The sequence below is a fragment of the Telmatherina bonti genome (genome assembly GCF_933228915.1).
Source record: "Telmatherina bonti genome assembly, chromosome: 5".
Taxonomy (NCBI): domain Eukaryota; kingdom Metazoa; phylum Chordata; class Actinopteri; order Atheriniformes; family Telmatherinidae; genus Telmatherina; species Telmatherina bonti.
The window spans coordinates 19,435,088-19,459,251 of NC_136623.1; the positions used below are offsets into that span (position 1 = coordinate 19,435,088).

General features: G+C 39.2%; 2 protein-coding genes across 2 annotated transcripts; both read right to left on the reverse strand.

Annotated features, from left to right (window-relative positions):
• Nucleotides 1-7,221: 7,221 nt before the first annotated feature.
• Nucleotides 7,222-10,856, reverse strand: shisa7a (shisa family member 7a; the record flags this gene model as incomplete). Its single annotated transcript, XM_079239957.1, has 5 exons — nucleotides 7,222-8,138; nucleotides 8,293-8,478; nucleotides 8,775-8,840; nucleotides 9,316-9,470; nucleotides 10,090-10,856. The coding sequence occupies 5 exons, from the start codon at nucleotides 10,854-10,856 to the stop codon at nucleotides 7,222-7,224; spliced, it is 2,091 nt and encodes a 696-aa protein (XP_079096083.1).
• Nucleotides 10,857-16,353: 5,497 nt separating this feature from the next.
• Nucleotides 16,354-22,786, reverse strand: ube2s (ubiquitin-conjugating enzyme E2S). The gene is made up of 4 exons (XM_079241269.1): nucleotides 22,611-22,786; nucleotides 19,231-19,378; nucleotides 18,018-18,208; nucleotides 16,354-17,929 (listed from the first exon to the last, which is right to left on the reverse strand). Exons 1-4 carry the CDS (start codon nucleotides 22,611-22,613, stop codon nucleotides 17,564-17,566), a joined length of 708 nt encoding a protein of 235 aa, XP_079097395.1. The 5' UTR covers nucleotides 22,614-22,786; the 3' UTR covers nucleotides 16,354-17,563.
• Nucleotides 22,787-24,164: the final 1,378 nt, after the last annotated feature.

Here is a 24,164-nt window from a genome sequence, read left to right on the forward strand (position 1 = left end):
AGAGTAGTTCAGTTGATTCAGCTACTGCAATCTGTCCAGTTCCGGTGACTGCCAAACAAGCTCAAGCCATCACCCCAACACCACTCTGCTTGAAAGTTGGTATTAGGTGTTTATTTTTTTCTCTGAATTTGTTACTGGGCATTATGGACAAATGTCCCCACCTTGGTCATTTCTGTGTAAAGTACATGTGTGGTTTGTTAAGATGTAACTTTGGAACCTAAATCTTTCCAAGTTCATTTTGGTGATAACAAGCTTTCTCCTTCCCCTTAAAAAGAAGCCATACTTGTCCAGTCTGTGACTATTTGAACTTTAATGTTTAATATGTGAACTAGAGTCTGAGATGTAGCTCTAAGGTGTTTTGCAGTTTGTTTGACCTATAGATGGTCTAACTTGGGAGTCAAAGCTGAGACGTCCTCTATCAGGATGTTTGACAACCATATCAAATGCTTTCTACTTGTGAATTATCTTTGTTCTACAAATGGTTGGAAATGGCTTTAACACTCTTATCAGATTGGCGGGCAGCAACATTTGCTTCTCTAGGATGCATGCTGATGACATCTCTCTTTTGCATTGTCTTAACACAAGTGAAAGTTTCAGACCAGCAAACTGCTGTTTTGATAAGCAGCACCTGCTTAATATTTAGGCTTTTATTTTTGTGCAAAATAAACCTCTTTTTGATCTCCTTCTCTCTATCCAAATAACAAACACACACAAAGAAATAGTTTAGCATTTTAATACCACTACTGGAATAATTGGATTAAAGTCTTAAAAGTGTTCAGTAGCTGTTAGTTATTATGTAAGTTGTGTTGTGCAAAAGTAGAGAGACTCAGAAGCTCAGGCTACATAATCAAGATGTGTTTTCAAAGATAAGCCCCTGCTTTTTTAGTATATACTGAAAAATGTTGAAAATATAACCGTTTTGTTAAAAAAAAAAAAAAAGAAAGAAAAACTATTGACCACCAATAGTCTTTGCATTTCAAAACCAAATTTCTAAAAACTGTATCTATATATGTCATTTCAAAATAATCATCAAATGATTAGTAAATGATCATTTTAGAAAAAAGGACAGTACTTGCTATGTTTGTGTATTTTGAAGTCGTCATTAGGTAGTGACTAACCTGAAACAAAAGACAGTCCATTGTTCAGGTGAGCTTTTAGTTCTATAATTAAAAACAAAAATCTGAGCAAAGCTTTCATTCTCAGTTCATCTTTGAGGCACTGAACCTCCTGGTGGTGAAATGTTCCAACTGCAACATGCACATTAGAAGCAGCTAGAGAGGAAGTCAAACATAATATTTTCTGTGTCCTTTGAGTACCGCCTCTAAAAATTGTTTCTGCAACAGCACAATGGCTGGTGCCTCTTGCTCTTTCATTTCAAATGTCTCGCTGCAATAAATGTAATCACAGGAGGCTTTAAATATGAGCTACGAAGCTCAACTCTCACTATAAGGATCCAGCAGGTGCACCATGATATAACTCTGCGTTCAGATGATCGAGAGTGGATTTCATTTCAGTGTACAGTTGTCCGCTCCCAGGAGCACTCTACAGCCTTACTGTGGCTTATACAATATATATATCGGCCCAGTGAAATGGGATTTTACTGCAGATCCACTCTGAGTGTTTACTAACCTACTCAAGCATAACAGGCTTTTTGTTCATATAGCTGCAGCTTCTGTTTTGACCCCTTATACAACATTCATTTGCCTCATGATTACCATATTTAGAATACCTATTTCATGACATATTGTTTCTGACTGAACCTTTTGTCTCAGAGCTGTCCGTGTTTCCACATGCATTTGTCAGTCTGGTCTGCATATGTCAAACATATGTCACATTCAGTGTGAGTCTTGGCCGAGACATAGAATAAAATCCCCCTGCCTCGGGCTATGTGCAGTGTTATTGAGTTTAACATGTATTTTTTCACACAGTCGTTTCTAATTTATATTTGCAACCTGCAGGACTTATCTGCACAATATGCTATGTTACATTTAAAACCTTTACATATGAAAACACAAGTTTTTGAAATATGGTTCAATGCTCTCGGTGAAACTGTTCAACATTGTTTAAAAAAAACCCAGCACCAACCAGCTTCACTGGTAAAATGATGAATGCAATAAGCAGTAATATTTTTGATTAATTTATCTAAAGTACAACATCATACAGTAATATATAAAATCTAAGATACAATGGCACTTTCACAAGAGTCTATAACATGTTTAATGGAGAATGCCAGGCATGGCCACACGCTGGGAAAAATGTTTATTTTTTTGTATTTCTTTCTTAGTTTGCTACATTTGAATCTTTTTAATTAAACTCAAGATATGACAGTACTTGCTTGTGCATTTAATGTGCATTACAATAAGACAGATATTACAAATATACTTCAACATATTGCTTATTTAAATTTACATAGGTTTTAACCTGCCAGGGAACTAAGATGATTTACTGGTGTTGCTGCTCGAACAGAAGAGCAGTGTTTCACCCATAAGGCATTCATTGAAACACAACTGTAAGGTAAATCAGTATAGAGTGTATAACAACGTATAATGTATATAATAGTAATTGCCTGTTGCAGCTCTTCAAGTCCCATTGTGCAAACCCAAATGAGAATTTGGGGCTCAAGAAAATACTAATTTAATTAAATTTAGAAATAAAAAGTAGATTTTGTTTTAATTTATCGTAAGATAAGTTTAAGATATATCATTTTTTGTCTCAACTGCAAAATTGAACAAAAAAGTTGGAATAATAATTTTTATTTACCACTATGTAATGTTGCTCGTCCTTATCTAAAGACTTAAAATTTTTTCTGGTATTGCGGATATCAAATGATGAAGTTTCAGGTTTTATTTTTGTCACTTTCTTTCTGTAAACACATCATATGGTGTACACCACCATGTCATATGTTTCTTAAAACATTCTACCATATTTTTTTTATTTACTTAGTTTGTCTAAGCAAATACACACTCATACACACATATCTGCTAAACTTATTGGTCTTACCACAATACATGCTGCCAGTGAGGGCTGGTCCATGCCAGATGCCTACTATGCCAAAGAAGGTGATGCTGCCTTTAAATTGGACTAATACGGGGTTTCCTTTTGGAGGAAATTATAAAGCAGTATTTGTGAGTATACAGCAAATGTATTTTAAAGCTTAACAAAAGATTGTCTAAGTAATCCATATGGAACATGATTATCAGGTATTGATGAATGACAGTTCTTAATGCAGTTCTATCAGAGTAAGCAAAGATCACATCTGCTCGGTGTAGCCTTGCTCCCTTGCCCGTAATGCACCAGAATTTCACCAGATTTCTTGGAATGTTTAGTTATTATTCTTTCTAAATCAAGATTTCCTTTCCAATCTTTTCAGACAACAGCGCTTTTAACAGTCCAATGTTTTTTGTTAGCAAACGTCTCCATATCTTTGCTACTGAATCTTTCTGTCTTGAGTCACACTGCTATGTAAAAAATCACAATTGTAATTGTTTGAAATACATTTCTAAGCCTAATTATTCAGTTAGTATCTCTTATCTCAACTTCTTTTGGATATTTTGTGGGTCAGAAATGTGAACATAGTTGAATATTAACTATATAACAAATAAAAGATGCAAAACTTGAAAAAATAAAAAGTGTTTTATGGGTCTTATTGGACTGACTTTTTTTAGATTTGGTTTTGCAATTTCATAAGTTTTGAACTTTTTCTGAAATGGGGTTTCAAAATAAATGGCACACCCAGATGAAAACTTGACAAAAAAGTAAAGTAAATGGAAGTAAATGGGGGTAAATCTGTAGACTGAAGAGATTGCAGAAAACAAATCAGAACACTGGAGTCTGAAAGAAGAGACTCAAACTGTTCATAGATTCAGACTTGATTTTTACCTTGATTTACAATGCATATCAGAGATTCTCTAATGCTCTAAAACTCACACACTCCACAACAAACAGGACATTTTTCCCACAAACTTTATTATACAAATTCTTTATAAGTCACTGTCGTATCCAAGGGGATCAATGCATTAAACAATAAGAGAAAGGTTTTATTGAAATTAATAATCATGAAAATAAATCCTTGACTTTTCATTAATGGACACTATTCCTGTCCATTTAAAGATGGCCATTAAGCATTATCCCTTTAAATGAATTCATAATGGTGAAATCACACACCATATTCATTCATTTCTCTCTGAAAACAAGCTTTTAAGCATACCCGTCTTTGTATTAGTTCCTCATTGTGAAAATAAGTAGATAAATAAATATATAACCCCTAATCGCCACCTAGGAGGCTTTGACGATAAAAAGACAACAAAAACTTTATGAATTTGGCACTGTACAATTCATTAGTTACTAACACATATTTTTCTTGAATGTTCAAATTAATGTCGAAGAGATCACTCAAAGTATTCTGATTGTACTAGCTATACAAAATACAATACTTGCACAAATTAGATTAACCATTTATAAAATTGTGATGAAGTGTTTTGATGGATATGGCTTGTGAGTTATTACAGACTTTGCTACAGACCTTTTGTGGCTATATTAAAAAAAAATCAATTATAACTGTATGTTGTCTGTCCTATTTCCCTGAAAAAGACACTGCACTCAAAGCTTTCAGGTTTCCGTGAGACCTCTGTTTTGTTTTGTTGCCTTTGTTTGTTTGATTGATTTGTTTTTGTTTTCTTCCCATCTGTGCAATAAACATTCATCTGAACATACATACATTATGAAATCACAGGCTTAGCATGTACAACCCATGATGAGTTAGTGGGTCAGGCTGCTGCAGAAGAGACAACAGACTGTCTGTAGCCCATCTATCAAACTCATCTATCCCCGCTAAGTTGTCTACACACAATAAGAAGGCTGATGTATTTTTCCCCAATAAATGTTTTTGTACCAGAGTGGAAACCTAAGTAATCACTTGAGACCATCAAGTCATAAGGCTGATGTCTAGGCACAGTACATACAGCTGGAAAATTGGCCATACAAGCATGGATGACCTTGAAATCCAGGCATGCTGTCAATGCCTCTCAATGAAATGGAGCTGGCATGCATCAAGATTTGGAATATCTTAAAAACTTTATGACCAGATGTATGAAAAAACAACTAGTCATGAGAATGCTAGTTATCTAAAAACAATAAACACTTAAATCCCACCAAGTAAAGGAACATCACATCATAAGATAATTGTTAATAATAATCCATAACAGTTATAATAATTATTAATAATAACACTCCATCATATTTATAACAACTACATTTAGCACTGTGTATAGGAAGATTGTCCAAATGTAATCTGTGTTTCTGCTCTTCAGCATTTTGTCTCTGCATCCTCTCAAATGACTGAACAAAAACCAAACCGTTCCTTCACTGATCCGTGTAAATACCTCTGATTTCACTTGACAGAAAAAGAAAACAAAAGAACAAATCCTCTCAATGCAGTACCCTCCATTGATCAGTCACACTTTCAGCTGTGCTCGTACAGAATGTAAACCTCGAGGACACTATATGTCCATTTCTGGTGCAAATATCAGGGGATTGATTTGTGCAAAGCTTTGTCTATGTTTCTCTTTGAACTGTGCTTAAATTGCTCTTGTTTTTTTGTTTTTTTGTACACATTAATACTTAATACATCATGACAATATCAACACAAAATCAATAGAAAGAGATAGAATTTTATATGGACCACAGATATCACATACTACAGTATATAGGATAGGATAGCCCTTAGTATTGATAAGCGTTGTTATTGTTGAAGTTTGTTTTTTGTTGTTTTTTTTTTTGTAATTATATTTAACTCATACTGGCTGAAGAGCATTATGATACAGCAAGGTCTTTGTCTTGAAGATGGCAAGGTCTTCCTCACCATCCGAGTCTCTTGCGGCACATGGAGCCGCGTAGGAGAAGGCTTCATGTCGCTCTTGCTCCTGGCTCTGAGGTTTTTGGCCTGCTTGAAAGCTGATCCTTCGACTGTACAAAACATCACTGACTTGTATAATTTGTCACCTGGTAATAATAATTAAGTGGCGATTGTCTGACTTCCTCTGTGGTATATTCTTTGTGTTTCCATAAATGGCTTTGAAGCACAGTTGTGTAAGTGCAACCTCAATGCTCTATTCGTTTGTGCTCTGTAGAAAAACCTTCATTTCAACCCCTTTTTTACACACGACTTATTTTTAGGTAAACTGAACACACACTGTTCTTTTATATCTTGATTTTATAAGTCTATTTAAACATCTCTGTTTAATGCCGTGACTGATGGCTCTGTATTATTTGGCAGCCCACAATTTACACATGTAGGCCCTGATTGGTAAAATGGGAGCATTAGAGAAATCTCCCCCCTAAAGAGGTCTTTATCAGATATCAGTTTACACTCCTGTAATGTAACAGTGATCAGAGTGTGAGCTCCTCGGGCGATTTTATCTAAGGTCACATGGAAAACTAGGCAACCCAGGTATCAGATTGTTAACGTGGGTACAACCGCAGTTTAAATGAGGCGAGGAGTCCTCCCAAGAGTCAGGTCAGACAGAAACAGGCCCCACCTTGTCCACTCAGTTACAAAGAAAGCAACCAGTGCAGTTCAGCCTTCCTGTGTCAGGATGACGTTTGTTGAGCACAGAGCAAGATCTCAGAAATCCTTTATCCGGCACACAGGTCCTTGAGACTCGTCTGGTCCACGGGGGTTTTTTTACCCACAAGCTGTAGTCACGGTCAGTCAGGGCCGAGCACATCAACAGTCCAGGTAGTTGGCTCATTTTTTCTGAAATTCTGTGATGAGAAGTTTCACACAGCATTCCACTTCATTAAGCCTGTTTTATTTAGTCTGATTCCCTATCTAATATGGCTCCTGAGTACTTTTTGAAAAACATATATAAAACTAAATCATGAACAACTCCTGTTGGTTTTGTTTCACCCGTCCGTTCAGTCTTTTGAGTAATGGCACTGCTGTATATGGCAATATGGCAAATTATGTTACAAAATATGGCTAATGTACGCTATCACAAAAGTGGAAGAGTTGCTCCCGTCCCAGATTTTTAATCTTATAAGCTGATATACTAACTAATTTAATTACAAGAGAACCCCAATCTGAATAGTTTAAACACATTACAGTTACTGTTACTATACTTCATACTTCTAGTTTTATGTTTCATAATTGTATCTAATAGTTAAATGCAGATAAGCGATCTACTCCCCATCAGTCTGATGACTCTACACTAGGCACAAACCTCACACCGTCACCTCATTTTTACTCCCTGTCCTGATCCCCTGACTGCCTCCTCCACTTCCTGCTGACCCCCCACCACCCCCTCCTGGTATGAAATGTAGCTGCTCAATGGTGTTCTGCCTTTTTGCTGCAAAAGCCATCCTCCTGGCGCTATGGCCCCCTAGTGTTCCCGTTCCCATGACAACCCCCGCCCCAGGCGCCTCCCCCGCCCATCCCATGCCCCCGCTCATGTGCCCTGTCATGTTCGGGTTCCTCTCCTGCTCTCGGCCGGATGTTGGATGAGAGTTCATCTTGATCATGTGGTGCCGGTCGAGGGAGGGCGTGGCGCAGACGTTCTGCTGGGACTGGGCCTTCTGCTGGCGAGGCAGCGTGGGGACGATCCCGCTTTTGTGGGCGTATGGATCTATGACACCCATCCCACCGACCCCCATCCTGTCCTCCAAATGGTCTGGGGACATGAGCAGCCTCTCCTGTCTCTCCTGCCTGTCCTGCGGCTTCCTAGTGAGGGTTTGTGTGTTGGAATTCTTGTTGGAGGCAGCCATGGCTTTGTAATACTGGTGTTGCTGGTTCTTGGACAGTCGGGACAGGGTCCCAGTGTTAGCTGGCATGTCACCCGTGTTGAGCAGCTGGTCAGTGGACTTCACTTTTCTTGGTTTGGAGAGAGTGTCATAGTTGGGATTGAACTGGGGCTCTGGAGGATCCAAAGGATAAGGATTGGGAGTGGGAGAGGCAGGCATGCCAGAGGGTGGCGGTGGGATCCAGGGACGCATTGCATGCCTGGGTAGGGTTCCTCTCCCACTGAGAGTGTAGTCTCCCCCCCAGTGGAGATGGTGCTGTGAGGACTGGAGGGCCGGCTGGGCTGTGTGAGGCCGGCGCTTGGTGGTGCAGTAACCAGATGAGTACTCATCTAGACCTTTCTCTGGAAGCCAAATAATAATTTTCTGCTTATCATCACAGATAAAAAAAAAAAGTACACAACAAAATAATGCATTTTACGGCAAGGAGTGTCTCTGTGTTTCAATGCTCATGAAAAAGCTGCAGCGCTGTAAAAGAAATGGAAAGGTGGCACTTACCGAGGCGTTTGAGTGAGGAGTATCTGTTGAGCTCAGGCTTGGTGGCGCTCTCATAGGAGGGTGGCAGCTGGGCCAGATTGTGCAAGGAGTGGTGGAAGGAAGGTTGGGATTTGGTGTTGTTGTGCTTACTGGAAAGCAGGGTGCCTCCAGCTGCCAGCTGAGCATTGTTCATCCGAGGGGTGCGCTCTGCAGAGACCACAGGGAGAAAACGACTGTGTTAAATGAGATTTGTTCCTCTGGATATAGCACACGGCACGTAGCAGGGAGTGAAGCTAACGACGTTCTGTATCAAAGAGGCAGAATGCAGAATTCAACTCGCTTTTCAACAGTAACACTAAAGCAACCGGAGCTATGATAATCATTATCATTGTTAACATGAATGAGCACATTTTAGCTCAAAATGTAAATGAATGAAGTCAATGAAGAATCACAGTGATTACGTGTAATTTACAGGGAAGCTGTGATTTCAACAGCTGCCTTACCGATGGTTGCGGTGTGTTTTGGGCTGGAGCCTGATGAGTGGATAAAATTGTGCTGCAGATTGCCCACTGTAAGTCAGAGGAAAATAAAGTAATCAGCTCACAAAATGGATGTCAGGCAGTTTGAAGATGAATGATTTTTTAGCACAAAAAGACTGACGCATGCGCATCTATCAGCCATGATAAATTTATAAAAATGTGATGATCTGCAGATTTGCATGCATTTATCTTCTGGCAGGCAAATTAATATTAGTACACAGGAAAGTCAGAAGTTTTTGTTTTTTTTACTGATCAGAGCCTATAAAGAAGAATAAGAGATTTTTTTTCCACACCACCACCGTGGATTCTTATCTTATTCTGCCTCCCATGCAATCTCAGGAAAATCTCAGCAGTTGGACATGAAAAGTTATTAAGAAAAACAAATGCAAAAAAAAACCCATCTTCCGTACATATACAGACATCACAAGGACAATGTGCATCTGCATACAGATGACGTCATTTGATTGTGTTGTTCACAAATACTACATAAGCCATAGACTCTCACATCTGTTGTCCTTGCTAGGCAGTCCTGGGGCGTAGAGATTTTTAGGAGCTCTCCCTAGTGTCCCCTGCCCATCTCCTACAGTCAGAGCCACACTGTTGTTTCTCTCATCCTGCTGGACTGGGCTTGACTGATGCCGCAGCATGTCGACCAGGGCTCTAACGGTGCCATATTGGCAAGAAAAAAAGGAAGCACAGGATGAAATTGACAATGAACCACAGGCTAACTACAATGAACTCTATTCTACTAAGAAGAATAATATATCAAATTTCTCCTGAGGAAATATGTCACTATAATTAAAAAATGTTTGGAGAGCACATTTTACTATTTTTTACAGCATTAGCATGACATTTAAATATATAATCTTTTTTTTTTATTGATAAACCAGGTTTTGTTTTCTTTCTTGATCCCCTTTCAATGCAGTTATTTTTATACATACAACAGTACATACAAGGGACTAAGAAATACTTGTAAAGGATGTACAGGTAACATTTTCCACTAAAGCCACCAAAGATAAAGTAAAACTTGTATAATCAAAGCACATATATTGCAAAGACTGTGGGCCATAAGAGATAAGAAGGCACAAAGGGAATTAAGCCAATCGTTAATTCTGCAGCAGCTACTTAATGAAGATCAAACATGTTTCAGCTGATGACGAATAACATCATTCTAAGCCCAGAATGAAATACAGAAATCTTTTCTCAAATGCACTGTTATTACACAGCATTAAGCAGCAAAACCAAGAAACGACAAAAGAACAAAATGTTTAAATCTCACCTGGGCATATTCAGATCCCTTTGATTTGCTTCCTGCTGCACTTTGTTGAAGACCACCTTGATGCCCACAGCAACAGCCACCATGAACACGACCACGCCACCGATAACAAAGCCTGTATTATGGCTCTGCTGCCTCAGTGGATCAAAGCTTGGGTCAGGCCCTAAATCCTCTGGTATGATCATAGCTTCTGTCTGGGGTTTGGCCCAGTCCGGAGAGTCATAGTTTTTACAGTTATCCTGCTCCAGCTGCCGTCTACGCTCTGGGCAACAGAAGCGGTAGTGGCAGGTTCCACAGCAGTAGATGAAGGTGTCTTTGGAGCAGTTGAAAGCACTGTCAAATTGTCCCATTACGTCATAGTAACCCCGACATACGTCCATCCATACGTCCATCATGCGTGGCGCAATAGGCTCTACATTGGCCGCACCTAAAGGTGGTGCAAGAGCCTCTGATGAGGTTACATTCTTGGGGAACATTACCTGCGGCAGAGGTCTCTGAGGCGTCTCCAGAACTCCCTCTGAGGTTTCTGGAAGTTTCTCGAGGGGTTTGGGCCGGCCTTGGAGAGCAGCAGGCCGGACACTATCCTGGATGGCAAGGAGCAGGAGTGAGGGACTGGAGTCAGTCTTGGGCTGTTCTGTAAATGATCTCCCTGAGTGGTCAGTTTGCTGAGGAGTGGGGGCCAGAGTGGTCTCCACAGCAGTAGCAAGTGGGGCCGTGAGAAGGGAGATCAGGGAGACAGCGAGAACTCTGAGATTGGTAGTGAGCATCATTTTTACACTAAGACTTAGAGTAAGACATCTAATTTCTGTTGCTGAGTCAATGCAGTTCCAACATTTAACTCACTAATATCCCATATGAAATATTCATACAGCATGTACTGCCAACTGGATATTAATGATGTATCAGTAGTTTCATTCTGACAAATGTAAGTCTAATTTTTGTCAGTATTTATAGACTGTAATATTGGTAGAAAACGTGAGGAACAATTAAAAAAAACAAAAAAACAAACTAAATTATCAAAATCTTTCTGGATGTGACAATAATTTGTTATATTGGTATTACACTTATTTTAATTGCCTTCGGAAAAGGAACCCAGAAAGCACTGTGATATCATCTCATGCCTTTGAAATAAATTAGGAGTAACACTAAAAAAGACAAGCAGACAGCAACTAACCTCATGCATTTAAGCCACAATATTTCTTCCTACACATTTCACTCAAGAGAGATTAACAAGTATAACATGCAATACTGGATTAAATTACTTTCTGTGCCCACAAAGAACAGTAAAAATTAGTATAAAGTTTGTTCAGTAAAATATGGCATTCCTGTACATTCCTGTGCTGAGAGTGGCACTTAAAAAATAGATTCTAGCAGATATTTTGTCTGCTTTTTTCTTCAGTTGCTATTTCAGTCTGGCTCCACGTACATTCAGAATGGCACTTATTTATCCTGAAAGCAACTATTCTCTAAAAAGAAAAAACAGCTATGAATCAATATTATTTTGTAAAAGATTTGGTGCTTTTCTCCCTTTTAGACAATCATCTGGATTTAGGTGACTACACCACTGATCCGCACTGTTCATTACTGCTGCCGAATTTCCTTTGAGTAGGCCATAAGCTCTATTATAAGTTGCTCTAGGCACTCATCAAACATATCGATACATTATTATCTAAATATTATCCATGGCTAGATTAATCTGAATCAGCACTTGCCAGGTTTGGGCTGTTACTGTGACTGGGCAGTGGGAGGTAATGAGGATGGCTTTGCTTATGTGTGAAAAGACTGTTACAACAGAAAATTAGGAGTAAGCAAAAACCAGAAAAATCCCTTCTGGCTTGTAAAATATGCTAAAAACTGAGGCAAATGCCATGGTTTCAGTCAGCTTTTAGGCACAGATTGTTACTCATGTCACTCATCTGCATCTCTAATTAGGTATGAGATGAATGGCACATTGCTTCTGCATGTGACATGTCGCTTTTTTGTCAAATTATTCCTGATCTGTCTCCAAGGTTCAAAAAATATCAGTTTTGTTGAGAAATATGTAAATGTGTGAAGTTATTGTGTTGGAGGTGTTGGCAATAATAGACAGAGGCAGATCCGTCTCCCACAGAAATTATAATTACATGTAATTATCAAAATGTCCCTATCTGTAGCAGAGGATGTAGGCACAGATGGGGGAGACAGAACGCTGAAATCACAGAGGGCTCCACTTGTTTCAGTTACATGCTCCTCTAACCTTCTGAGGAGAGTTCAGGGAAGGAAAAATAAGAAACACAAAGTCGCTGTTCTCCTATTGATTATCGTTCCAACAGAGTTCTCAGCAAAAATCTCTCCTCTTGTCTTCACTAAGAGGTTCTGCTTGATTTCCAGAACAGTTGACACTCAAATCTGGAATTGGGCTGCCCGAAGGTCCACTGTAACACAAACAACAGAGATCTGATTAGATGAAAATGTGCGACTTCTTTTCATTTACTGACCCTTTGCGTGTGCTCATTTTGGGTGCACATGTGGACAGAGCACATCAATAGCATGATGTGAACTGCGGGAAGCTGAGTCTGTGTCAGCGTGCTGTTTGGTTGCAGGCTCGCCTCAAAAGCCAATGATAGAAAGAAAGAGAGCAGAGGGATAAATGCAGGGTAGGGATTTAAATGAGCAAAGAGATTGTGGTGAGCGGGAAGAGCCAGAGGTATAGATGCAGAGACGACCATGAGTGGGAGGGCGTTGTGTGGGTGGCACAGAATCAAGTACATTTCTCCCAGCACTTACCAATAGAACACAGCACATCACACAAACAGCACCACCAAACAGATCTGCAAATGCAGTCCATGCCACACGCAAGATGAGAGGAGTGCTAATCAAGACTGTACATCAGCTGCTGCAGGAACAGTTAAAAGAGTCCAATTTGAAGCAACAGGAAAGGCTTTGTGTAAGTGTGTGCATGTGAGAGACTACAGTCGGCATTCTGTAAACCTCCTTGTAGCAAGTCTCTGCCTCTTTCCTTTATTCCTCTAGCTCCCTCCTTCTCCTCTTTCTTCCTCGTTCTGCCTTTCTCTCTTTCTCAGATTCTGTGCGTGGGTTGAGGCAGCTAACTCTCTCAGAATAGCACTGCAGCTCTGTCTGTGTGTGAGTGAAAGAAGCAGGGAAAGAGGAGGTAGGCAGAGTCCAATCAACACCCGTTAGCCAAACCTGATTTCAAAGTCACATCTGCACATCTCTTGCTCAACAAGATGACACTGATGCCTGGCACAGTCACCTGCCAAGGCTGCTTGAGATTCCTTTATCCAGTTGCCAGCACTGACTCCATTAAGTTCAGTCCAAATAGCTCAATAAATGTGCATTTACAGTCGTGTAACAAGAAATACTTCAAAGTTTAAATCCTAATTCAAGTTATGAAAGACCAGTCTAGTTTCCAAAATAGCCTAAAGTGTCAGAAAATATTATTTTCCAGCAAAGTGATTCAACATACATGAAAGTCTTCCTCTGTTATATTGAAGCAATGCAGTAGCAGAGCATGGATGGGAATCAAAGGGGGTGAAAAGTGCACATAGACAACTGTGAAGATGCAGCCCAGGGTTGCATGGCCACGGGGTGGGGGTTGTAGAGAGAGAAAGGGGGGGCATACACAATCCAAATTCGACATATTCTTAAAAATGCAAGTAGCTGTATCAAAGCAAACGAACAATATGAACACATCTATTTCACTGCAGGCTGATGTCAAGCTTGGACATGCAATAATTTCAACAGGTGTTTGTTGGAAATTGCATGAGATGGCCAATTTTGCCCCCTACAAGGGCCCTTTCAAATGAAACCGTATTGTGAATCCACAGTGAATCCTAATTGCGTTCACAGTGAATGTGAATGACATTTAATTAGGCGCAGAGCAGTGGCTGCGCTGGTCTTATCTGTGATTATATGCTGCGCAATGCCTTTGCATCAGCCGGGTAAAATTGTACATCTGCTCCTCAGATTACACTCTGTCCTTCATTAGGTTAATAAGTTGCAACTTGCTATGTACGAGCGTGTGGGTTACGGACATGACTTGCATGTATCAGTAGGCTTAAAAAGTGCGTGGGTGTATCCGTGCCGGTGTGTATGTAGTCCGGCTGGATGTGCCGCGGTGTGTAGGTTATAGCCTATCAGTGCTTTTAATATGTTCATGATGTCCCAATGTGACGGTAGTTGTCGATTAAAGATGTGAAAAACATATCTGCCCGAATTAAAGCCTGTGTTTGTGGATGTTACTATGGCGCAGCTCTCGTCCAAATGTTTTGTTTAAACAGCTGATGCGTCTAAACAGATGCTAAACTCACATTTTCATGCTCACAGAAACACGCAATTTAAAAAAAATCCATCAGTTTTGTTCATAATTAGGTAATGGATGCTGCATTAATAAAAGGTGCATAATGTCGTGTCTTACCTGTGCGTTGCTCTGGGGTTTGATGCTGGAGAGCCTGCGCACTGTATATCTCAGCGGTTTTCAGATGGCAGCCTGTTATTGTAGCAGAAGATGATGAGGACAGATTGAACTGTTGCTGGATCAGCCACCTGTTTTAAATGGCCGTGCTTTTCGGAAGTGATGCTGATCTCGGTCGCTCTTGTTGCACCTCCATCGGGCTATTCATAATCCATCATCGGGGGCAGAAATAATAGCAGAAAACGTGTTGGAGTCAAGAGAAAGATAGTAAACGAAGAGATGTTCGCAGGTTCTCACACGTGACAGTTCACACGCTGCATTGAACAATTTAGGTTGGTGTGCACAGCACAAGTTAAAGTCGCCTAACTATCCCGGAGAAGACGCAAAAAGAAGTCATTCAGTTGTCAGATGCGCAAAATTTTCAAACAAATGTTCCCTCCAATTGAATTTCCCCAATCGAGAGCTGATAGAAGCTGTCTCTCTTCATCATTTCCAAGCTGTAAATGTTTTACTGACGAACTGCGACTGGCCTCGCTGAGTTCCGCCAGCGGGGAAGCGATGTGATTGGTCCGTCAGACTGGTGCTGAGCCTGAACTCCTGGCTGGTCGGTGCTGCTGGTCATTAGGCCCATTCAACTGGTGGCGTTCATCTTCAGTCCTCTCCATTTAATTCTTTTTTTATTTATTAAGTTACCCAAAATGCCTAAATCTCACTGGCGCTGAAGAAGGTCAGAAAGCCCATTAGTTTTTGCTTTTTGAAAAAAAAATAAAAATAACAGACGCGAGGCAACTCTTAAAAACACCAACAAACTTGAAAAAAAAACACATAAACAAATAAAGTAGCCAGTTTTCAGCGGAAGACTTCCGAGATCCGTAGAGTGTGTGTTATATTTTTCTCTGTGTGCGCGCTCGACAGAGACACGGTTGCCACAGCAACTGTGTCATTATGTTGGTGGCAATTATGAAAGCTATGAAAACGGGGAAGGGGAGAGGACTGGCGGAGCGTGAACAAAACTGTCAATTAGACTCAGGCCTACACGGACAATCCAGATCTGTTTTAAGTGTAGGATGAAGAGGGGGGGGGGGGGGGGGGGGGGGGGGGGGGGCAAATACCTAAGGAAAGAAGTAGAGTTGTAAGATGAAGTGAGCCTTGTTTTGACTTTATTCCAGATGTCACTGCCTCACCACGATTCTCAGATCATCAATACATCATTACACCTGGGTTTAAGTTTATATGCAGGGAAACCAGGGATTGTGCTTTATTCCCCAACATCTGGCCTACTACAGGATAAATCAAGACAAGAAAAGCAGCAGCACCCTGCCCACCATATCACTAAATACTCTAATACAAGAAAAATACATGTCAATGTGTGGGCTCGAGTATTTATAGGAGACTGTACGCAAAGGAGGTGGACACCAGGTGGGGAAGGAGGTATACGCACTTCCAAAATGGAGCTTAGGGAAGGTGTATAGGGTTATGTGGAGCCCCAGGTGTCTAAGATGGGCCTGATAATTAACTGCATGGCAGGCTGCTATTTCTACACAGGTGGGTGGGCTGCTGCATGTCTGCAGCAGAGGCCAGTGGAGGCCTTCATTAGATGGTCCAATGACGCTCTGCCGGGTGCACTTTCACTCACTCATTTGCTGGGGTGGATGCAATTAGTCGTCTCTTCATAACAGTTTTTCCATCAGAACAGGAGACCACTATAAACAAAATGAAAGTGCTTTTTTTTTTTTTTTTAATCAGAGTGAAGGCATCATCCTCACATATATTCCTAGCTATATTTTCCATATAAACAATTACACAACCCAGCAGCATGCACAATAACAGGACTCACAGGACTCATTACCAGCTCACTTCTTGTATTTCAACATTTTATTCATTTAAATAAGTTAAAATGGACACAAAATAACCAGCCAACAGTCTGCACAGTAACAGGAGTTTCCGAGGCACATTTTCCATCTAAGTTAAGAAAGGGGATGTATGCCTCGTATTTGTTTAGTACAGAGAAAAAGACCTGCACAAGAAAATCCTGCCAGTGCAACGGGTGGGGAGACAATTTGATTAAACCAGGAGGGCATCTCCAGTGCCCGTATGGCTAGTCAGAGGGGTGGACTGAGGACAGACTGCTTTGTGTGACTTTGTTTTTCTTCTTCTACAGCTGCTTCCTTACAAAGTGTAATATAAAGAACAGACTATTGTTTTGTTTTTCTTTTTTGATGGTTTGTTTTGAAAAAGTTGTCTGGCAACCAGCACTTCCCTTACAGCCACCTTTCCACATGTTCACACACAATCCTATGATAGCTGAATATGAACATGTCCATTATAAACCTTTGAAAAGACCAGACAGTGAAATGATTTTTTAGAAAAAGAAAGTAGTAAACAGACATCATACACTGCTGTTAACTTTTTCCATGCCAGTACTATATTTTGGTCATAACATGAAAATATAGCTTACAAAAGCCATTACGTTTGCACAGCAGTAGTGACGTTTCTCTCCCAATTGTAAGAGTTTTTATTTTGGGCAATTTAACCAATAATTTCAGTTCAAGTTGCATTTAAAAACCTTGTCTCAAATTAAAATCCTGCTTCAGATTCAAGAACGAGGCAGGCTGTGCAGTACACGGTACCATCACAGCAGCAATTACCAAACACTTGAAAAACAAGTAAAAGAACCATAAGTTCTGTCTTGTTACCGGATATCAGAGGCCATATTTTGAAAAGTAAATGCCATTGTGGGTCATTCAGTCAAAATAGGCCAAAAGAATACAAATGATGTCATGACGTTTGCAATAAAAGTATATTATTTTCTTTTCAGAGAAGAATAGATGTGTTTCATGATGTCTTCAGGCATGGAAATAATTACTAAACCAGTAATATGCCAACATGACGAGTCAAACCAGTGGTAAAGCAAAGGGTACAAAGTGGACAATCTGGACTCAAAGAGTAGAAAGAGTCAGAAAAAGGGAACATCGCTTTTGTCAGCACACACATTTATATTTACACTTCCACTCACACACACACACACACAAACACTCACACTCGCTGAGTTTATCGGAGGTATTAAAGTCGCCTCAATGCTCGCTTTTTATCTGCTTTCTTTTTCCCTGCTACATTATTAATGATACTACTGTTATTATTGCTGCTAGTGGTACTGGCTCCATTAGCTCCATTACCCAGCGCTGCTGGTACCACCACTGCACTGGGTCCAGCTCTCTTTGTTGGGTCACCAGCATGCTTCTTTGGCTGTGGGCCATCATTAGGGTCCTGAGGCGCCCCAGATGCCCCACCAGGCCCACCCATGGCATGGATTTCTGTAAGAAGACGAGCACGTGACTCGTATTCTGCATAGTCCTCTAACAATAAGCGCCCAGCCTCTTCATTCAGAGCAGATTCTGGATTCGGATGGATGAGAAGACACTTGATGGTCTGTCAAATAAAAAGAGACATTTTATAATGGAGGCTAAAACACTTTTACTCAAAACAACAAAACAAAAAACTTGATGGTAGATCTTACAAGTAAGACATGTCTGAGGCCGAGTTCTGCCTTCCAGTCCCTCTTCAACACGTTGACACAGATCTCTCCCTTGTGACTCACATTGGGGTGAAAAATCTTGGTCAGGAAATACCCCTTGGGTGGAACAGCAGGGAAGTCCTTCCCGAGGACCAGACGCATTCGGAAAATGCCACCAGCAAATGGAGTTCCCTCTGTCAAAGTATAAAGAATTCATCACTTGAACAGTATGTCATGTCTGCGCCAACTCAATCAAGAAAAAGCAGAAAAAAAACAAAAAAAAAAGCACTTATTTAAAAATTATGCATTTCACATTTTAACTACATTTCAAAACACAGATGTAACTATATTTGATAAGTAAATTGTTCAAAAAATAAGGACAAGCTTTTCAAAGTTTATTTGACAACATCTGAAACAATGAAACCCCAGTGGAACATTAACATGGACACTGGTGGCTGGTTTAAATGGATACCAGTCATAAAACACCTTCAAAATGGACAAATAAAGTCTGACACTTTACAAAAAAAACTAAAAAAAAAAATAAAAATAAAGTGTCTACTCTGTATAATTGTTGGTTTATAACTAGTTCAAAGAGGATGTATGCATAAAGAGTAAATGATAGAAAACACAAATGAGCTGGTAGCAAAATTTAACATTTAAGCTTGCACAGTTAACCACTAGCTACCTAAATACAGAAAGCTTAGTCAGAACAAGAGAAAATTACAAGCAAGAGCTGCCATTACCTTGGGCTGATAAAAGCTTGGTCATAAAATGGAGTCTATTTTCACACTTTTCAAGTCATTTCCCTAAATATCAAGCTGTAGGACAGCTTCAACACTTAGCACTGTGATACAGAGGTAACATTAAATAGCTCATTATCAGTCACTTCACAATGTAATTTCGATAGTATGAATGTGGATGTGATGATGGAAATGTGTTCTTTCTTGTGCATAAGAATAGAATCTCAGTAAATAGTGTGAAAGTGGTAATGTTGGTGGTCTCCTGTGAGTAGCAGTCCCCAGAGGAGACAGGAAGAGAATTGTAGTTGGAATGAAATAAGTTAACAAATCTGACACCTTCCATGTGCTTCATCTGATTTAAATAATTGAAATGAATATGAAATGAAACAGATGTACATACACTAGGTTGAAATTATCGCTAAAGGTCTTATCACAGCCAGTATCAAGATAACATGATGCCACATAACAATCTTTACCTGGTCCTTCAATGGATGTATGTAGTTCAGTTATGTCTTCTTCACTGGGATAGATTTTGATACCCTCCGGAGGGTCAGCTGCCAAAGCTGAAACCTCTTTATAGACCAAGCGAAGAACATGAGGGGGCAAATTCTCCACATTGGAGTTCTATAAAGAGATAAAACAGTGAGAATCTGTACTCAAGTAGTGTACAAATGCAGCCCAGCTATATAAGGGATAAAAGTGAAGATCATAATAACTTGTTAACCTACCAAGTACTGTTCTCTGATTAGTGTAATGCTCTTGTGATGCATTGTCACCTTGGATGTGTACATGCAAATCCCAAATGTGGAATTTACTTGAGCTGCAGATGACATTCATCTGTATTTTTGTGTTCATGTTACAGAGCATGGATTAATGACTCATGTCCACATTATGTCCCCCTACGCTACTGCAATGTTTGTGCCCCAAGTCATAATTACATCCAAATTCCTCAAAACATGGAGTATTAGCCTACACAGGGTTTCTCCCCTCCTCAAAAGAGTCTTCTTTTTACTGCAGCTACCCTGTTTAACACTGAACCCTGCTGAAGGCAGTTTTTTGGAAGATCTAATGCCAGAAAAAGCAACATAATCAACAAAAATAATCCCAAAGCAGGCAATGCTGTTACAAAAAAAAAAAAAAGGACAACAGGACTAAAGTTGTGCCTAATTGGGGCCAGTAACTGGAGTTTTGAGCATTTGTTGTATTCAGAAGTGTGTACTGCAAGATACGATAAACTCGCTACTGGAATGTAATGTAATTATAGTATACAGGCATTTCTACCGGGTAACTAAGAGCAGAATAGTTCAAATGCATTTCTGCTTACTGACTATGATTTTTTGGCTTAAGGTGATCAGAGTTTTGTCAACATGACTGTGTCTTAGAGTATCGTTTTCATTGAAGCTTTACAAAGTTTTAAAAGCATCTACCTGTAAAAGTAGTAGATTGGTAGCCTTATTATTTGTTCTAGATTCAGAAATAAATATTCCCTTGGCAGTAAAAATATTATGTATTAATTAAATACTTTCCAGCAACCATAAAAATTATCACACTTTTGAGTGAGACCATCAATAACATAGTGAGGTGTAGTAATCCAGAAGGTGGCCAGTAGGGGTGCTCATATCAAAGTAAGCAGGGAAGACTTTTTTTTTTTTTTTTTTTTTTTTTTTTTTAAATACACAGCAGAAAGCAAGCCAGGCAGATAGATGGATGGATAGAAACTGTTGGAGTTCCTTCACCGTAGCCAACAGTGTATGATCACAATGTTATTCTGGTTTAGTCAAGCAAACTAATTTTTCACGTTTGAGTATAAATATTTAAGTATACCTTAAGTGTGTGCCTAAAACATAAGAGGAAATGGCTTAGATACACATAATGTGGCCAGCAATGCTCTAGGCTAGTAGCTCCAAATAAGGTTTGAAACCCCCATGGCAAGATAATTTCAGGGGGTCACCAGATGACAGTAAAAAGTATCTAGTCTTCTTTTAAAGTAAATTTGGGATTTTTATCAGGGCTGTCAAAATTAATCAATTAATGAAGAGATAAATATGTACTAATTTTTAATACATAACGGATATACAGGTACATCTCAGAAAATTAGATTATGAAAAAGCTCAATAGTTTTTGTCATTCATTCAGAATGTGAAACCTATATATTTTATAGATTCATTACACATAGAGTGAAACATTTTAAATATTCAATCCTTAAAATGTTGATGATTGTGGCTTATAGATAATGAAAACCCAAAAATGAAGAGTCTCAAAAAATTTGAATATTGTGAAAACACTTAGAAAGTCATGGTGTCACACCCTCATCAACTAATTAACTCAAAACATCTGCAAATGTATCCTGAGCCTTTAAATGGCTCTCAGTCTGGGTCAGATGGCAACACAATCATGGGGAAGACTGCTAACTTGATAGATGTCCAGAAGACGATCATTGACCCTCCACAAGGAGGGAAAGCCATAAAAGGTCATTTCTAAAGAAGCTGGTTGTTCACAGAGTGCTGTATACAAGCATATTAATGGAAAGTTGAGTGGAAGGAAAAGGTGCACCAGCAAAAGGCAGAACCGCAGCCTTGAAGAGGATTGTCAAGCAACATCTATTCAAGAATGTTGGGAGCTTCACAAGGAGTGGACTGAAGCTGGACTCAGCACATCAAGAGCCGCTACGCACAGATGAATCCTAGACAGGGGCTACAAATGACACATTCCTCATGTCAAGCCACTCCTGAACCAGAGACGTCAGAAGCATCTCACATGGGCTAAGGAGAAAAGGGACTGGACTGTTTCTCAGATGACAGCAAATTTTGGATTTCATTTGGAAATCAAGGTCCCAGAGTCTGGAAGAAGAATGGCGAGGCACAGAAACCATGTTGCTTGAAGTCCAGTGTGAAGTTTCCACAGTCAGTGATGATTTGGGGAGCCATGTCATCCTTAAAATGTGAAAATATGGCTAAATAAACACAATTAATGGAGTGTGTACCGTTTTAAAAAGAAAGTGTCATGTCAAGTTTGAAAACATCTAAGATGTGAGTATATTTTATTGGCTACGATGAAGTTTGAGTTTTCTCATTTGAACATCAACTCATTCTGAGAAAACAGCAACCAACCTGTGTACCTATTTCCAATGATATTCAGTTATTAAATGTATCAAAATAGACATCAGTGAAGATCTGTCTTTTAAAAATGATCTACCACTGGCATCTCTTCATACTCTCTCTTCTATCTCCCTGACTCTCACTCTCTCTCTCTCTCTCTCTCTCACACACACACACACACACACACACACACACACACACACACACACACACTGGTTTTTAATGTTTGGAATCAGTTTTCTTTTTTTTTTAAAACAGTTAATTATATCCATGCCGTTTTGTTTCATTACCTAGAACTACATGCTGCCGTTTTTCATTGATTAAAAAGTTTCTCCTCCAAGGCTGCAATCCTAAAACCTCCAGTATTGTCAGTAAACCGTGTTTTAAGCTTACGTCTTTAACGCAGATTAGGTGTAAAAGTTAAATCACTTTAAAGTAAACGATCATTGTCCTCTAATGGCCATCAAACCGTTTGATAACATTAACTTTGATGCGGTTAGCATTAAAAGCCTAGCTTCAATCAGTTGATGTTAAGGCTGCTTGGAGGCTTTTAAAAAACTGAGATGCAGTCTTTATTATAATAAAGGTAAGCCTTGAATTATTTACATCTACAGTGTAAGTTTCAATAAACACTAGAAAAATAGCAAATACGTAGAAACCAACCAGATAAAATAGAGGAAAACTCGACGACTAACGTCAAATCGAGCTAACAGCTACTCCCGTTAGCTGTTAGCGATAAGCTCGGTCGTATGTCTTACCATCTTCGGAAAAGGCGATCTGCTAGAGCCGTGGATGTCTGCCTGGTGTTAGATATAAGAAGACTTCTCTGTTAATGTATGGAGAAACTATGAAAGATGAAAACTTGGCCCGGCCACACTGGTTACTGTTCTTTTCTTCTTTACGTTTACACAGGAACAAAAATACCGTCCCGAGTTGAAGCTATTACCACGGACCAATGGGAATCTTAGTGACGTGACACGTCAGGAAAATATATCCAATCATGATGCGCTTTTCTCATTGCGTCACAGCCAGAAATCCAACTAGCCACACAGAGACCAAACTATGACTGATACTAGTCAGCCATAGGTCCGTTTGAAAAACTCAGAGCTGTAATCAATAGTGAAAGGATTGAGCTATTGAATGAAATACTGTTAAATAACACAAGCATCAATAGAGAAACTCCCTCAGCTTTTCACGTATTCATAAAACATGAGGCTAGACAATTACTTATAACTTGAGGAATTATGATACGTAAAAATATATTGAAATAATACCTGGTCTAATCTGATCCTAATTAATTCTGACAGTACCACACAGGAAGATGAAAATCCAAAAAGGAAACCATAAAGTCATAGTTCATTCAAACAAATATTGGACCATGCTTTCAATTTGTGGGTTTCGAATAAAATGAAAAATGTATGTGTGAGAGCAAGAAAATATTTTGTTGCTCCTGAATATTGTTCAGAGAGCATAATTCATTCATTAGGTCTAGGTTTTGCTAGTGTCATAAATATACAAAAATGTGCACATCTATCATGTAAATCAGGCACCTTTATAAAAGGAATTGTCAGACTAGTTTTGTCTTGTTTAATGTGGTTTGATTCAACTCAGAGTTGAAAAAAAGAGTGCATTACAGATAAAAACTAGAAATTATGCACAAGAAATTATATCTGATAGTTGCTATGTTGTTTTGGAAGGATAAACAAGAGACCTCACTTCAAACACATTTAAAACTAGTAGTTACCTAAAAGAAAAAGAAATTATGAAAAAAAATTGAAAACAACAGATCACAATAATTCAATCAACACTAACAACCAGCAGTTCAGAGATTCCTCGCTCACTGTCTAAGCTCATAATGATAAACATAACAGCAAATGTTACAGCTATAATTCAGAAAAATATACAGATTTCTTGGTCACTTTGGTACTCTTCTCAACACAGAGTTGACATAAGCATAACCATTAGTTCAAACTTCATAACAATTAGTCCTTTCAGTACATGGGAGTAGCATCTCTCATTGCATTGATCAAATTGCATTTGCTTTTGGGCATGAAGCATTTGCTCTACTACAACTCTCTATGTAATAAATTTTATATAATTTTCTTTAGTCATATCAGGCAAAATTAACTTTACTTAGAACTGCAGAATAGTCTATCCCTATCAAACTAATTGTCGTCATTTCATTTCTTGAGTCATCACATACAAAAGAGTTAAACTAGTTCTCAAAATGTCTTGTAGAGAGTGAATTCACCACTCAAGGAAATACTTTCCTCACTACATCGCAAATAATTAAAATCAGATGTGATTTAGAT

Bases quoted from the DNA above. Each gene is read 5' to 3' on its own strand.
- ube2s (XM_079241269.1), bottom strand. The intron at 18,209-19,230 runs GTAAAGATTGTT...ATACTTTGACAG, and splicing joins TACATCCATTGAAGGACCAG to AGGGAACTCCATTTGCTGGT. The intron at 17,930-18,017 runs GTAAGATCTACC...TTTATTTGACAG, and splicing joins GCCTCAGACATGTCTTACTT to ACCATCAAGTGTCTTCTCAT.